At 37.2% G+C, this 16,025-nt stretch overlaps 2 protein-coding genes across 11 annotated transcripts in view; one reads left to right on the top strand and one right to left on the bottom strand.

Moving 5' to 3' along the window:
* The window catches only part of shep (RNA binding motif single stranded interacting protein alan shepard), an 86,844-nt gene extending 74,918 nt beyond the window's left edge, over positions 1 to 11,926 (top strand). For 4 of the 10 annotated variants that reach the window (XM_088191365.1, XM_088191364.1, XM_088191366.1 and 1 more), the window contains 10 exons: positions 2,877 to 3,044; positions 3,324 to 3,532; positions 3,608 to 3,666; positions 3,744 to 3,868; positions 6,874 to 7,068; positions 7,138 to 7,272; positions 7,346 to 7,504; positions 7,905 to 8,024; positions 8,100 to 8,243; positions 8,322 to 11,926. In XM_088191365.1, the coding sequence (XP_088047491.1) occupies positions 2,877 to 3,044; positions 3,324 to 3,532; positions 3,608 to 3,666; positions 3,744 to 3,868; positions 6,874 to 7,068; positions 7,138 to 7,272; positions 7,346 to 7,504; positions 7,905 to 8,024; positions 8,100 to 8,225 (1,296 nt within the window). In that variant the 3' untranslated portion in view covers positions 8,226 to 8,243; positions 8,322 to 11,926. Of the gene's footprint in view, positions 1 to 2,876; positions 3,045 to 3,323; positions 3,533 to 3,607; positions 3,667 to 3,743; positions 3,886 to 6,873; positions 7,069 to 7,137; positions 7,273 to 7,345; positions 7,505 to 7,904; positions 8,025 to 8,099; positions 8,244 to 8,321 lie in introns of all 10 variants that reach the window. The other 6 variants (XM_088191373.1, XM_088191372.1, XM_088191369.1 and 3 more) reach the window with 4 other exon arrangements.
* A 9-nt stretch (positions 11,927 to 11,935) lies between these two features.
* LOC148231603 (ribosome biogenesis protein WDR12 homolog) lies at positions 11,936 to 15,029 on the bottom strand. Its single transcript, XM_088191374.1, has 7 exons — positions 14,850 to 15,029; positions 14,340 to 14,777; positions 14,098 to 14,273; positions 13,967 to 14,028; positions 13,636 to 13,885; positions 12,864 to 12,993; positions 11,936 to 12,120 (listed from the first exon to the last, which is right to left on the bottom strand). Exons 1-7 carry the CDS (start codon positions 14,906 to 14,908, stop codon positions 11,985 to 11,987), a joined length of 1,251 nt encoding a protein of 416 aa, XP_088047500.1. The 5' UTR covers positions 14,909 to 15,029; the 3' UTR covers positions 11,936 to 11,984.
* Between the last annotated feature and the right edge of the window lie 996 nt (positions 15,030 to 16,025).

Here is a 16,025-nt window from a genome sequence, read left to right as displayed (position 1 = left end):
TGTGTTCTAAAAATGATTGAAATAATTCTACTTTTAAGAAAGCCTGAAAAGTTTGATTATCTTAATATTTAATATCACTGAACAAGCATTAACAAATTATATTTTAAACTTTAAAGGGCTTCAAACTCTCTCGCTGCAATTTATGTGTCATCTGCATAATGTTTTTTTAGTTTCTGGTCAATGGTCTCTTGCCTGATTGAATAGTTTTAGTGGATTTTTATATTAATATACATTTATTAAATTTGGGATTTAATTCTCCTCCCTGTCTCTTATTTAATTTAAGGCAAGAGTATATGTTTTGATTTTTATTTATTTTAGTTATTTATTTTCAATAATAACTGGAAAATATTATACATATGAGTTCATCCCTTTTACGAGAAAACAATACTGCGACGCTTTTAGTGTGCTTTGCAGTTTCCAGTCATTGTCGATTTATTATGTTTTAAAGACTAACTTCCATTTGATGGGTATTTTTATAAGAGCATAAAATGCTCATCGCGTCATTTGCGAATAAAGCGATGATATCGTTTATGTGTGGTTTAGTTAGGAAATAACAGATAAGGATCTGAGATTTTAATTCGAAAGAATTTATAGTTCAAAAACTATTTTATTATATTATGTCTGCATGCATGGTTAGATTAATTTATAAGCACTCTAAGCACGTGCAATAAATCTCAAAAATACGCCAATAAAATTAGAGCATCTAAAGGTCTTAATAGTCTTAGAGAGAATTTGTTATTATTAACGTGCTTAGGTAGTAGTTAAATTAAATAGTCACCGATAGCACATTTTTAAGCAACACACTACACAACTCAACAAATAAAATAATATCAAATCTCATTGATTACGCCAAAAGGGAGTAGCATTACAAAAAATAATAATAAAATAATTGTCAGCTTCACAGATTATCTAATGCGACCTGCTCACTCAGTATGCGCGCTCCTGCTACTGCGTTACTCAAAAATATGTACTATAAACCAGTTCGTGCTTATAAATTTGTATACAAAATGGTAGTTTAGAACGCTCGTTACCGAGCTTTCCCATTGCGACGGCGCTTTTGCCGTGAATTTTTGACTTCTGAGAAGTGATAATTGTTTTTGCGCCCTCCTGTTGACCAAAATTCGGTTTGAATACACTTTGACCAATACCCTCATATCAGAAGTCTGTAGTAATATCGGTAAGGATAGCTGTCATATGTATTGTAACTTTGAAAATTGTAACTTTCATTAGGTCAAGTTGGGTTTGGTTAATTCGTGTAGGTTAGGTTTGGGTATAAACAGCAAATTTACGTTTCCCAACTGTCAATTTGAGTTTCATAGACATTTTAGAAGAGCATATAATTTCAGTAGCGCCTATCAGTTAAATTATGTTTTCGTTAATAAAAATATAGTATCATATATCTAATGGTGAAAATATATTTTAACTTTACTAGTGAAAATATAGCTTCACTGAATAATACAACTATTGATACGTCAAATAATATTAGTACGAATGAAAAAGTTTAAATCAATTTGACTTCTGAGAAGTGATAATTGTTGGATTTGAATATACTTTGACCAATACTCTCATATCAGAAGTCTGTAGTAATATCGGTAAGGATAGCTATATTATATTTATAGAACATAATGTAATATCCAAGTACAGACAAACTATGGAACAATGCGACGTCTGTTTATACTTATTCTTCCGCTTATTTTCCCCTGAGAGATGAGTTGGGTTACTTTGTATTTTTTCATTAGGTCGTCATGTTTTAATTTTCTGTTTATGTTAAATAAATATATTAGTTAAATAAATTAATTATATTAAATAATAATAATACGAATAATTTGTAAGTATATAACTATCACCGTACATGTACGGCGATACCGTTCAAAGGGTTAATATGAACGATAGATAAACCGAGCGTTTCCACCGCGACGGCAATGGACCACTTGATTTGGCCAGAAAAATGCATGTCATTTAATGAAATACTGTGAATCTTAATGAAATGTAAATATTAAAAAAATAACTCTGGAAATATCTAAAATGACGTTTCTGCTTTCATGTTGAAACATTAATATGGCAGCAATGTCGTATACTAAAAAAAAGTTTCTCTCACTCTTAATAATTCGTAATTAAAAAACCATTCCAGACATCGAGTATCTATCGATTCAAAGGTAGGGGGGAGGGATTCTCGTTCGTAGCTCGTAGCTCGTAGTATGTAGGGGCATGAAGTTTGTCGAGTAATAGTCGGTTATTTGAGGCTTTTCAGACATGATCTCAGTCTGCGCGTCGGCCGAACTCTCGCGCGACACTTTCGCGGGGTCGACAAACTTCCGCGGCTGCGATCTGGGTCGATCGACGGCGGCCGGCGCGCGGACGGCCTTGCGAAGGCTGCGGCGAGGAGAGTCCTCACCGTCGCCGGAGAGAGGACGGCTAAGAACGGTACCTCGCTGGTGAATCGCGGCCGCGTAACGGCGTTTCGCGGCGGATCGCGGCCGATCGATGGATCGCGCTCGGAGTCGCGGTCCCGCCCACTCGCGGTCAGCTGAGTCGCGAGTGGGCGGCGCCCTTCGCCGGCGTTCGCCCCCTTTTCCGGCGCGCGCGATTCGAATCGATACGGCGCCGGCTCGCGCGTTGCGGAAGGTCAAGGCGCGCGCGAGGAAAGCGCCTCGTTGGATTTTCCGACGGGAGGGGCGCCGTCAGTCCGGCTCCGGCGCTCGCGACGGGCGCTCGCGTCTCGCCCTAGCTCTCGCTCTCGCCCTCGCTCGCGGGCCTCGCCCCCTCTCTCGACCGCCGATGGCGAGATCGACGAACTCTAGCTAGCGGTCGGTTTCCGTTAGTCGGCATCGGTAGTCGCTCGTCAGCTGACTCGCCGCATTCCGTTGCTTGTCCAGGGACGCGACGGAGGCATGACGTCGGCCGCGCAGCCGCCGTACCGAGCGACCTGGGGCCCATCGCCCGCCGGTCCGCCGCCACTGAGATACCCGCCGCCGTACGCTCCTCCGCTGCACCCTCACCCGCACGCGCAGCAACTGCACGCGCTGCCACAACTGCACGCCCAGGTTCGTGCTATCTACGCTCTCTACGCGCTACGCGCACTACGCGCACTACTACGGCTGCCGCGATCCAGTGTCTTTTAAAACTCGAGTGCACGCTAAACGTACTTTTTAAATTGAATAACTTTTAAATTGACAATTTAAAAACAATCGGCAACCCTATATATGTAAATACACGTATAGCGGGGTCGGCGAACTTTTCGAATCGCGGCAGCCCTAAAAGAACAATCCGCAGCTCCCGTCCGAGCCGCAGGCCTCGCGATGTCTGACCCTCTCTACTTGCAGTATGCCTCCGGACGCGTGCCCACCGCGGCCTCGCCCAGCAACACGACCTCGTCCTCTTCGTCGGCCACCGGCTCGCAGTCCGGCACGATGAGCACCTCGATCAGCAACAACCCGAACGCGCCATCGGAACAGCTGTCGCGCACCAACCTCTACATCCGCGGCCTGCCACACACCACCACCGACAAGGACCTCGTCACCATGTGCATCCAGTGAGTGCGCACCTCCCGAGCTCTACCGTACCTCACCCCCCAGCAATTCCTAACGTAACTCGTCTTGCCTTCCAGATACGGCAACATCATCTCGACCAAGGCGATCCTGGACAAGAACACGAACAAGTGCAAAGGTATGCGCCGCAGCAGCACCACCGCCACCTCTCCCACCCTCGTCTCCGAAACTATACGCGCTCTCGTCTCGTTTCAGGATACGGCTTCGTAGACTTTGAGAACGTCGTGTCGGCGGAGTCCGCGGTCAAGGGCCTGCAAGCCAAAGGCATACAGGCACAGATGGCTAAAGTGGGTATCTGGTTGCTGCATAGACCCAACAGTGTACGTTGTGCATGCAAGTAATATTTACTAAACGCCCCTCTTCCGGCGGGCGCCGCTTTCGTCTCGCCGCGTTCCGCTTTCGCACTCCCCAGATTTCACTCGCGACTAACCAGCCCTCTAATTCTCTAGCGCCGCTCGCTCTCTTCCTCTCGCGCTTCTTGCAACGCTAGACCAGCTGTAAATCGCCGCTACTCGTTCGATACTGTCGCACGTTGCCGATCAATCGAGGGGCTTGATGCTTGAGACTATCATTTTTATTCGAATCGGGGGTACACGTGCTTTTCTTACCCCCTCCCCACCTCTCCCCTCCTCCTACGTTCACTTTTGCATTCCCAGTTTCTTGAATTTAATCAAATAATTAATAGCGCTGCTCTATTCGAGGATTCGTGTCAAGTAACAAAAAAAAATCATCAGTACATCCCAAAACCACACTCGAAGTGATGCTCTATATATAAAAAACCTAAAATATATTTTTTTTTTATAAAAAAGTGAACTGATTTTTTCAGAAGTGATTCACGAAAATCTGATTAAAACTACCGCCACAGTTTTTACGGAAATGCGAATTTTATTATATTTTTCAATAGCCGCCATTTTGAAAAAAAAATCGTCGCATCATGTTAGCTAATAAGTTTGATGAAGATCTGCTTGAAAATATTATACAAGTAAAGATTGATTCAATTTTATTTGAAAAAATACACAATTTTCACGATATTTTTTAATAATCGCACAGTAATTATGAAAAATAATATCAATTGAATGACCGTCTCATTTCTGGTGGTTTTTAGGTTCTCAAATATTTCGGGTTTGTCGGCGTAGACACGACTCTTAGCTTCACCCCATAAAAAATTTCAAACGGCGTTAAATCGTTTGATCTTGGCGGCTAGTTGACGTCACCAAAACGTAAAATAATGCGACCTGGGAACTTTTCACGCAAAACACTCCTGTTGGAACCGCGTGTCTTCTACATCAATATATTTGACTTCGTGCCAAAAAGAATCGGTTATTGTGCGCCTATAGCGCTCGTTGTTTTCAAAAAAGTATGGCCCAATGTCGCCGCCTGACCACAATGCGCACCAAACAGTCACTTTTCAGACATATAATAGTCTCTCATGAATCACATGATGATTTTTCTCATCCATATGCGGCAATCTTGCAAATGTGCCTCATAATTTTCATTGAAAAATCAGCATCGACTTTCAACTGCTTTAACACTTAATCTGCGTAAATTCTTCACTGTCCATGGTCTTTTAACTTCAGTTCTTAGTTATCTGAATTTCATAGTGTATGTACAAGTCCAGATGCAAAATGCGCCAAAGAGAAGCGCAATTCCGGGTCTTTGGCCACACTTTCACTTACAGCAGCAATATTCTCGGCTGAACAGGCACACGCCTTACTTTATCTCAAACGCTTCCAGTTTCTTCAATATTTTTCACTACGTTGCGAATTGTTCGCTCAATGGGACGATGAAATTTCGATACGCAGTTTGTATGGAATTGTTATTTTTGTAGAACAATTAAATAATTTTAACGCGTTGAGCGATGGTAAAGCGATCCATTTCGTAAATGTGTTGTTGCAAACTAACATTTGATACATGCGTAATTATTGACAGTTGTCTGATTTACACTGCCGCAATTAGATATGTATGTATTTATACAAAATAGCTACTTTGAATAAAATTTGACTACTAGTGAAAAAACTGAATTGATTTTTTAGAAGTTACATCAGATTTTTTAATGTGAAAGGATATTACTGTTGCAGAAGGCCTCGTGCTGCAAATGTCAGTTGTGTGAGTAGATGGCTAACACCTGTGTTCAAATTTCACACGTGAATCACAATGTTTTTAATTTAACCGTAATTGTGACAACGGAGTTATTAATTATTATAATTATAATTCCAATCGAGTATTACTATCTTTTTATAATCTCACGGATGAATCAATGATAGCTCGCATACATATGTATGGTTAAACAAAAAATACAACTTCGAAAACATTTCAATGCAGTTTCTTCAACTATCAACAGAAGACTAAAAAATTCCGATTAACTATATAACCGTTAGCTCAGCTAATAAAATTTATAAATAAAATAAAATTAGATTTTTTTAGAAAAGATGATGTAAATCTGATTTAAATTATGTTATTTATTATAAGCATTTTTATGGGGATGATTTTGGGGTTTACTGGTGATAGTCGAAGAAACTGTATTGTGACACGAAACCTTCTGTAATATTTCTATTGAAATATATTTATAATCGAACTGGCAGCTGACTGCAAAAAAGGCAACCTAAGAAAATATTTGTCAATATCGGAAAATTCAATCTGATTACTTGAGTGCTCGAATAAACGTAACGCTACTAATTACTGTTTTAAGATAGTCGTCATTTGTGACGTTTACAATTATACTAACTGTGTCAGTTTAAAAATATTAATCATATATTTGTAATCAGTTAATATAAGTCGCCAAAAATGCGGGCATGACTCATTCAATATTAACAAAATAAACAATTTTAGAAGGATAATTGTAAGACTTTTTGCTACGCAATTTGACGGTGACGCTTACTCGACAAAATTAAGTAGTTCTCGATAACGATCACAAAATTTCTCGCTGCATTGCTCAAACATATTCTTAAAAAAAACATAAGCACTGCTGAAGAAAACATCTTTTTTCAGAAGGGTCTATTTTTTTTTTTATATTTTTTCGCTGCGCGACTGTAGTAGGATAAAATATTACACAAAAATTAGTAGTCAAATATGTTATGAGTCCCAATTTTTTATTTTATTTTTTTGTAATAAAGTAAGTTTACCCATGTCCAACGCCTCGATTCGAATTTTTATTTTTGCCTAAAACGCCAGCGACGGACATGGGCGTTTTTACTTTTATCCCCCTCGATCGATCGATCAGTTGAGGCGATCACCCCGTCGATCCGCTTATGATAACGAGACGAAAACCGACGCGAGCTGCGTTGACGGTCTCTCGTATTTGTGTCTTGTCTTTTTGCCGATGCAGCAACAAGAGCAGGACCCGACCAACCTATACATGGCCAATCTGCCGCCTCACTACAAAGAGAACGACGTCGATCAGCTGCTGGCGCGATTCGGCCAGGTTATCTCGACGCGCATCTTGCGTGATACGTACGGCCAGAGCAAAGGAGTCGGCTTCGCCAGGATGGAATCCAGGGATAAGTGCGAGAAAATCATACAGGTGAGTTCTGAAAAATGTCCCGTCGCTTCGTCACAGTTTCTATTCTTACAATAACGAATATATCTTCAGATGTTCAACGGTAAACCCTTCGAGGGCGCCAAAGAGCCACTGCTGGTTAAGTTCGCTGATGGAGGAGGCAATAAAAAGAAGCAATTCAAAAACACCGATAGGCCATGGCGTGACGGCTCAGAACAAGGACATCAGGTGCGTTTTCCAAAGATTTTTTAGACTGTTACTTACTGTGCTGGTTTTATAATGCTCTTGTTGTATGTTTTAGAACATGGGTAATGGAGGTGCCACAGTCTATGGCGCCGGCGCTGATCTGAGCATGTTTAGAGGTGGAATGTACCTCGGAGGGTATCCGATGGCGCAGCACTGGATACCACCGTATCCTATTCTTCAGCCGGCGCATCTTCCGGCTCATCCGATCGATCCTGTGAGTGAACTTAAACACTGATTAATAACATGTTGCTCATTTAACATCATCATCCACCATTTTTTAGAACAAGTGTTTTATAGTACACGAATCCACGTTATACAAATGTATAAAATTAGTTTTTAATAGTAAATGTGTGTTATTTTTATCTATTTGTACTAAAAAAAATTGTACGCCCACCAACAGTAATCTGGTATGTGTTTTACAGGGCCAAGTGTGTTATCATGATAAACGAATCGTTGGGTAAAATTATCAAATAACCTAATATGTTTATTCGTCATTCTAAACATAAAATTTCAGTTGGGTTAGGTTTTTTGTGTATGATCTTATCTTGAAAAGATTTTTTCGCATAATGATAAAAGACCAGTCCAAAAATGATGTACTTTTTTTTAAATTGCAGGAGCAATACGTGCAAGTCAGTCGCGGAGACCGCGCAGTTGGACTAGTCATGCCTGACGCGGCTCAGCAGTATCCTGCGCAGATAATCTCTCACATGGGTCTCCAACTTGTGCAACCTCAAGTATGTAATCGAAGAACAAAGTCATTGTAACATATCCTAGATGCAAGTGTTCGAATGCTCATCTTCCATTTTCAGTATATAGCGACTCACCCTTACGGATACATGCAAAATGCGGGGCCATCCCTTCTACACGCCATCGAACCGGATCACTCTACGGCCGCCTCGCCGGACGAGCCGTACCAGCAGTATCCGCCTAAGTAGTCGCTTCGACTCTTCGATGTGAGTTTTCAATTTCGATGTTTCTATTACGTTTTGATTTTTCATGCGATTTATCTTGCGTTTTATCTTTGTTCGCAGACTGTCTTAAAGCACCGTCTGGCCGGCAGTTAACGACATAGCGTTACGATATAAATATCAGGTGCTTTCGAGGCCCACCATTGATTTTTTTACCAATTACTATCCAAAGGATTACCTATATAAAAATAATATATGACACTAATTTATTGTCTCTTTATATAGTTACACTAAAAACTGTATACTATTTTAGAAAAGTGCAAAAGCTCAATTTAAAAATGCTTTCTAAACTCGTTAGATTAGCGTCGACCCCTTTCGATAACGGTACAATTTCGTCGGGACGAATGTACCTTCATTTACGAAAACAACAAAGTCGAATCTCAGTTCCGATCGACGTACGAGCGTCCTTCCCGTTATGTATATTCTATTCTATAAGAGCGATAGAAATCAGCACGTCTTCTGCGCGATTCTCGATTATTGTTAAAAATGGTGGTCCCGTTGTGTTTGTTTGTGTTGTCGAACGTCTGCGACCTCTTTAATCTTTCACATTTACGTGTCAATCTTTCACTCTCGATTCTACTTTTCGCTTCGCTCGATCTTTCTTTGCGATCGCACCGATCGCCCTATCTTCTTCTAAGCTTTCCCCGTAGCGAGATAATCGAGCGAAAAATAAATCACACATCGGTACTAGTTCGATATATGTATATATTTATATATGAAAGTTTCAGTGTTGTTTTCCTACATTATTTATAAAATAAAAGTTCAGTAGTAATGGTACAATGTGATACCGCATGCCTTGTTCAAGACTGGCATTTTTGGACCTGTTTTGTGTCATTAGAGAAAGAAAAATATACATTTTTTGACTTTCAATGGGTAAACACATACACACACGCGCGCGCATCATACACAAATAAAAATTAGATTAGTGAAAGAATTCTCTGGATGGGATACTGTAAATTGATATAAATTGGATCAATAGCCAACCGATATATGTAAAAGATATATATGTATATACATACGTATATGTATGTGTATATGCATATTTAAAATTGTATATGAAGTCGTATTTTTTGAGTCTAAGACTGTTTTTCTGTAAAGGTTATTTAAAGTATGCAAAACATGTATAAATCTTTGCAGTGTAGCTGTTACTGATCGCGATCGATCGATTTATATAAATATGATAAGTGTCCTGTATTATTATTATTATTACACACTTATATACATACATATATGTATGTGATGAATTTTTCATGTTTATCGTTTAAAGCATCCCGTTCGTTGTACATTAGACTTAGCTAACCCATAGTCGAGATTGGTCTTCCTTTTGACTGCAGCATCGTCGTCTTCCTTTTGACGTGTTTATTAAATATATATATATATATATACATATAATTTCCAAAACTAATACGTAAAATGGAATAACTAAACAGATGCATAATATTTATATATATATACACAGACATGAACGATTGTGAACATAATTTTGATGTTTTTATTTAAATGTATATTTATATATATATATATGTGTATATATATGCGTTGAAAACTAAACGTCTGACAACCATATACTCATTAATATTCTCATATAAATCTTTTTTAATTGTAAATGAAAATCTAGTCATCAGAAAACGAGGGTCCTTGTTTACCTCAAAGGTGTATCGATATATTTTTGTACTAAATAGCTTAGTACCGAATAAGGACCTCATGTTGTGTTATGTATGTGTAATAACGTTTTCGTCATCCGTTTTTTGATTGTATACATACACATATTTAATAGTAATTTTTATATATATTAACATATAGCTAAATTAGTTTGAAATCGACTGAATATTTAGTTTTTCGACTCTCACACGTGACAATGATGATGAGGAGCAGAGCCATTGACGGCAAATGATCCAATTTATTTCTTTGAATCGGACTATTTAACCAGCTCGGGCGCGTATATTACGCGTCGCCGATGTCTACGAGAAAACGGTCATATTTTTTTAGACTCGTGCCTTTTCCATGAAATAAATATCAACTACGATCATCGTGTACTGACAGTGGACTATATATACGAATAAAAAACCACATTGCGAAACGTTTATAAATATTATTAAAGATAATAACGATTAAATACGAAACGTAAACTCAGAGGAAACGCCGACGGCTTGGAAGATACACAATATCCTGAGCAGCGGCTTTCATAGTATAAAAAAGAGTGAATATTATTCTCGTAGGAGTGTTTTATTTCGGATATATTCCGCTAAGATGGTGTTGTTATGATAATGTTTGAAGAAATTATTTATTAATTTATTTTCACATTTGTATAGTTTTTTTTTTTTAATTTTATTTTTAGCATGTAAAAATACGTGCTTGTGTTTTTACGGTCTGAACAATGTTTTAATTTATTATAATAAGTGTACAGTTCATTGCGCAGTTTGGATAGCGGCTGCGGCCGAAAATTGTTTTGGTTACAATTTTCAATTGTAATGTGAAAGATTAGAATTGTTTAAAATGTTATCTTTAAACGGTGGTTACATGTTTACATAATAATATATTGAAAATAATTTATTTGTTTTTCCATCTTTGAAAAATGTTATTTGGAAGCTTACTTTGTTTTTTGGTAAGCGAGCAAAGAAAAAAATCGAGGATAGTTTTATTTTTAGCGGTTAAGTATTTTAACGACATATGGTGATAAGTGATCATGGCCTGGACTACGGAGAACTCGACGGTAAATAGGAGGACCTCGGTAGCTCCCGTTCAGTACCAAACTGATGGTTAGAAGTATCATAGAATATTTTCCATAGTCGATAAGCCTCCTCAAAATTTGTAAATCTTGATAAATATATGTTAAGTCGATGTCGTGTTCGGGAATGCTAAGTGCCAAGTGAACGATTCCTGGACTAAAAAGAAAGGCTAAGTTTATAATATAGGTATGTCGAAAAAACGTAGGTGCCCTTAGTTTCGTTAGGTTAGCGATTATTGTAGAGAATAAGCCGTAGAGTAGATACAAAGGGGGCAAAGTCCGCTCTGATATATTAATACTTTTTTACAAAGTCAGTGGGTTTTTGTATGTTTTTTTAATTTATACGTGTCTAAAGAAAACAATACGTAGTGCGGTATTTTAATATGTGATGCTAGATTTTTGGTGACAAATTTAAAGAGACCTATATTTGTCCAACTTGTACAGTATATAAGACACATTACAGACTAGTCTAGCATTAGGATAGTCCAGGTTAGGTTAGGTTAAGTTAGTTAGACATCTAGTTAATAAAGATGGCTCTGTTTTGACAGACTGGCGAGAAAAATAATATAAAAATAAATTGAAAAAAATAACAAATTTTGATGTAGTCGAGAAAGAGTATTTTATAGGAGAATGTTGCTTTGTTGTGTTGATGACCGTTTTGGCATGACATTGAAAAAGTTGCTTAGGCGTGTTTTTCACTTGGAGGATATAGTGTATCTATTTTGTTATACAATATTGCAAGTTTTCTAAATATTACGTGCTCTAAGCATTTTTTGAGTGATTTGCGGTTAAAAAAACAACAACGGTTATGCTGAATTTTAATTATTATAAAAATTGTAATAATTGAACAGGTAGAGACGATTATAAATTTTATGTCATGTTCTTTTGCATTGAACAAATTTGTAAAAGCGATTCATTCAAATAAATTGACAGAATGAAAGTCCAGATGTTTTATTTTTGCCACTGTTTTTTATTGGTTCGGAAGTATGTTTATACAGTTAAGAAGCTTTGACGCGAGACTTGTATATCCTCAAAGCGTTGTCAGCACCGCCGGACATCAGCAATCGGCCGGACCAGTCGCAGCACAATAGTTTATTCGCGTGTCCAGTCAAATCGTAGAGGGACGCACGTGGACTGAAATAAATTTATACATATTTGTAATTAAAATATTAAATAAAAATAAATTATAATAGGCTGTAACAAATATTCATCTCGTTTTCTCAGCTTGGTGGCAGTACATTTCTTAATACTTGGGTCCGCATCAATTGAGCGATAAAGAAATATTGGATCGATTCGTTACATATCAATGGCGATGAAAAGTGAGCCAGTACATACCATAGCTGAATTGCACACAAAAATATCGTATTGTGTGTCTAGTGGGGTTAAAAGAGTATCATGTACTACAAACTGAAAGAAGCAATCTACAAGAAGAGACCAGATTTGACCAATAGAAGAGACATTGTGTTGCACCACGACAATGCTAGATCTACTTTCTATCAAGACTTGGCAGTCTTAGGAATTCTTCAAAATATTCAACATATTTCAGAATTTAAAAATAAATGATTTTAAAAACATTAAAAAACTGGGATGAATATATGTTACATGTCCGAGTTGCACAATCTGAATGAAACTCGAAGTCACGAATTGCTGCTTTGGATCAACTCCGACAGAAAAGTATATTCATAGGAAAAATTATTCACGCAAATGTAATAATAAAATACATTGTTACAAAATAGGAATAATCTGTAGAAAGTCACGTAAGAGATAAACAGATGTAATGATTATTCTTCCACAACAACCTCCATTGAAAAGAACAATAAATATAAATTTAAATAAATACGTATACTAACTTTGTTTTAATCGATTAAAATACAAACCTTCTCGTATCCCACATTTTAAGCAACATATCATGACCGGCAGATAAGAAATGGAATTCATTATCTGGTGACCATCTAACAGCTGAGATCCAAGAAGTGTGTCCCTTGATAACGGAAGTCGGCATGTCCACTAGAATAATTACACAGTTATTAAGAGTACTATAATTTAATTAAAATAAAAAATAATTAATTTCGTTATTTTCCCCGATGTACAGAAAATTACAAGTGACTTATATAAACGTCAATTATATGATAATTAGAACGTTTTATTGGAATGCAAACCATTAAAATTAAAATGCAAACAATTAAATACGGACATTTTAAATCAGTGCACAATGATAAAAGACAAATATGCTGAAGTATTAATGGACCAATTAAAATTTAAAATAATTCAAGTACATTATAAGATTATTAATAAATGATATTAATTCAACAATGTTGATAAAACATTTTTCGGACTTATTAATTTCAAAATATAATTGTATGGAAAGTGAATTCTCTGAAGTGTATACAGCTTTTTTTATTATTTTTCACTTTGCCAGTATATCATTAGTGTAGAACGTACTTTTATTAAATTAAAATTAATTAAAGATATTATCAATTGATCATGAAGAAACCCCCAAAAAAATGTCATTGCAAGAACTGATTGTAAAATTTGCAAAAAGTTTATTAATTTAATTTCTTCTAGTTACGCCACCGGCAGGATGTGCTGGTGTAAAGCTGTTATACCCTACACATGTAGGTAAATAAATAAATATATATAAATACATACCATTAGATCTTGGATCAAAGGTCCTTATATTCCTATCAGCTGAACAAGTCAAGAGCAAGTTGGCGTTGGGTTGCCAGTCTAGGCAGAAGAACGGCTTGTTAGAAGCAATGTTTCTAGAAGGCGCTTGTAATTCAACATCCCATAATTTGATGGTATGATCCCACGACGAACTAGCTAATATTGCATTATCACCTAACCACTTGACTCCGGACACTGCTTCTCTGTGACTATTTAAAGTCATTATGGCAGTCTGAAAAAAAAGTAAATCAAGTATTCCAAAACCACACTTTTCAAATCAAGATAGAGAAAACTCCATACTAATTCTACTTACTCTAGGCGTGCCTCTGTCCAATTTGGCTTTTTTATTCGCACTTTCATCCTCATCTCGTAAATCTAAAATAAAGTTCTATTTACATCAACATTTAGAATTAAATAATATATTTTACTCATCAAATAACTTACTCGCATTCCATATTTTGATACTAGTATCCCAGCTTCCAGTGGCAAATCTCAATTTATCAGATGTAACATCAACACAATCGACGCTCTTATCGTGACCGATATAAGCGATCATACATTTGACAGAATTATCCAAAATGTTCCATTCCCAAAGCATAGAAGTTTGATCGTGAGACGTACTTGAAAAAAAAATCGAATATATAATACGCAATCTATTAAAGAACACAAAAATAGTTAAACAATACCTTATAAACACTCCAGTCGTATCATCGAGGCTGACCCAAACGACAGCTTTCACAGGAGAAGTATGTCCCGGTATCGCCAATTTGTGAGCGCCTTTCGTATTCCAAATATGCAAGCTATTGTCATAGCACCCGGTTATGATCCAAGGCGGTCTACAACTAACGGCCGATACCCAATCGTCATGAGTGAGACAATCGTGCGGCTTTGGTGCGGGCAACCGTTCCAAATACTCTACGTCAACAGTACTCTCAGTGGTGATTCCCTTAGATTTTAAATGATCTATCAGCGACGTTCTAAGAAATTCGCTATTTACTAAGAAATCGAAGTTTATTTCTTTTCTCGCTTCGACGCTCTCCTTTATAATACCGTTGACGAGCGCATTTAACTCGTTCACCGATACAGTAGACGGTATCGCATAAGGCGCATCAGGCACGGCATATCTATTTTATAATTAATAAGTTTTAATAACTTACAGGTTAATAACTTGATATAATTTTTTTTAACAATCTTACTGTGGTTGTTTGGTGAATAGTCTAATTTGAAGTTGCGTTACTTGTTCCTCTTCCGCCATGGTTAATGGAGTGTTAAATTAGCACTTTTATTTAGGTTAGTTTGACTGATGAGCGGCACACGTGTTGCCATACAAACGTCAAAACATCAGCATGAGGTTTTAATAACGCTATTCTCGCCCATAAACCAAAAAAAATCATTTGTAAAATCTCTAATATTGTTTTATAATTTCTAAGTTTCTTTATAAAAAAATACACATTTCTTGTTTTTCCTTAAGTTTCTGCTTTATCCGTAACGTTCAAAATTTTCAATTTTCCCCATCACTAATTATAAGCCTACTTAGTAGTAAAAACAAATCCAAATCATATAATTAAAATCCATAAAACTCTTTAAAATACCTATGGTTCTTGAAGGTAAACGGAAAATACAAAGTCAGTCGAATACACTCATTATCAGTAAACTACATTATTCCAAAAAATGTTTAATTTTTAATTTGTAGAAATCTGAGGGAAAGGCACAATATATGACAATCAAACATGGGGACAATTTACCTTGAATCAAATTCAAAGCGTTGTGGTCCAGGGTTGCGTGGCAGCAGCAGAAATAAGAAACCTATGCACTTGCGAGGGTAGTATGAATAGTAACATTTATATTTTAATGTTGGAATCAACTTTAATGGATTCCTACTGGAAAGTATTTCCTAGCATAAACCACGCTACCATCCGATTCCAGCAAGACTACGCTGCGTGCCATACGTCGCGAAAAATTAGGGGTTTGTTTGGGTCAAAGGGTTTGACGCTTTTAGAATAGTTTGTACAGTCACCTGACCTAAATCCTTTAGAACATTTACGGAAAAAATAAAAAAAAGGTTGCCCAACATAAAAGCAAATCAAAAATTGAGCTGTGATAAAAATTTGAAATTTATTCAAAAATTGAGTTGTGAAAATTATTTTCGTCCACCTGCAAGTCATTAGTTGACTTGCAGGTGGACGAAACAAGAGCCCAAGGCAGTTTCTCTTTATTGCATGATAATACACCAGCTTACAAAACAAAGGTTGTACGCAAGTTGGAGAATACCACTCTCAGCCACTCTTCGTATTCCTTTGACTTAGCTCCCGGTATCTTCTAGCAGCTATTCCTGATAATTAGATTTGAGTTTAGGGTAAAACGGTTTGAAA

The sequence above is a fragment of the Plectrocnemia conspersa genome, unplaced genomic scaffold, assembly GCF_051122295.1.
Source record: "Plectrocnemia conspersa isolate PC_06_02 unplaced genomic scaffold, ASM5112229v1 ptg000009l, whole genome shotgun sequence".
NCBI classification, from domain to species: Eukaryota; Metazoa; Arthropoda; class Insecta; order Trichoptera; family Polycentropodidae; genus Plectrocnemia; species Plectrocnemia conspersa.
Note: the sequence above shows the minus strand (reverse complement) of the source record. Positions and strands in the feature narration are given on the sequence as shown.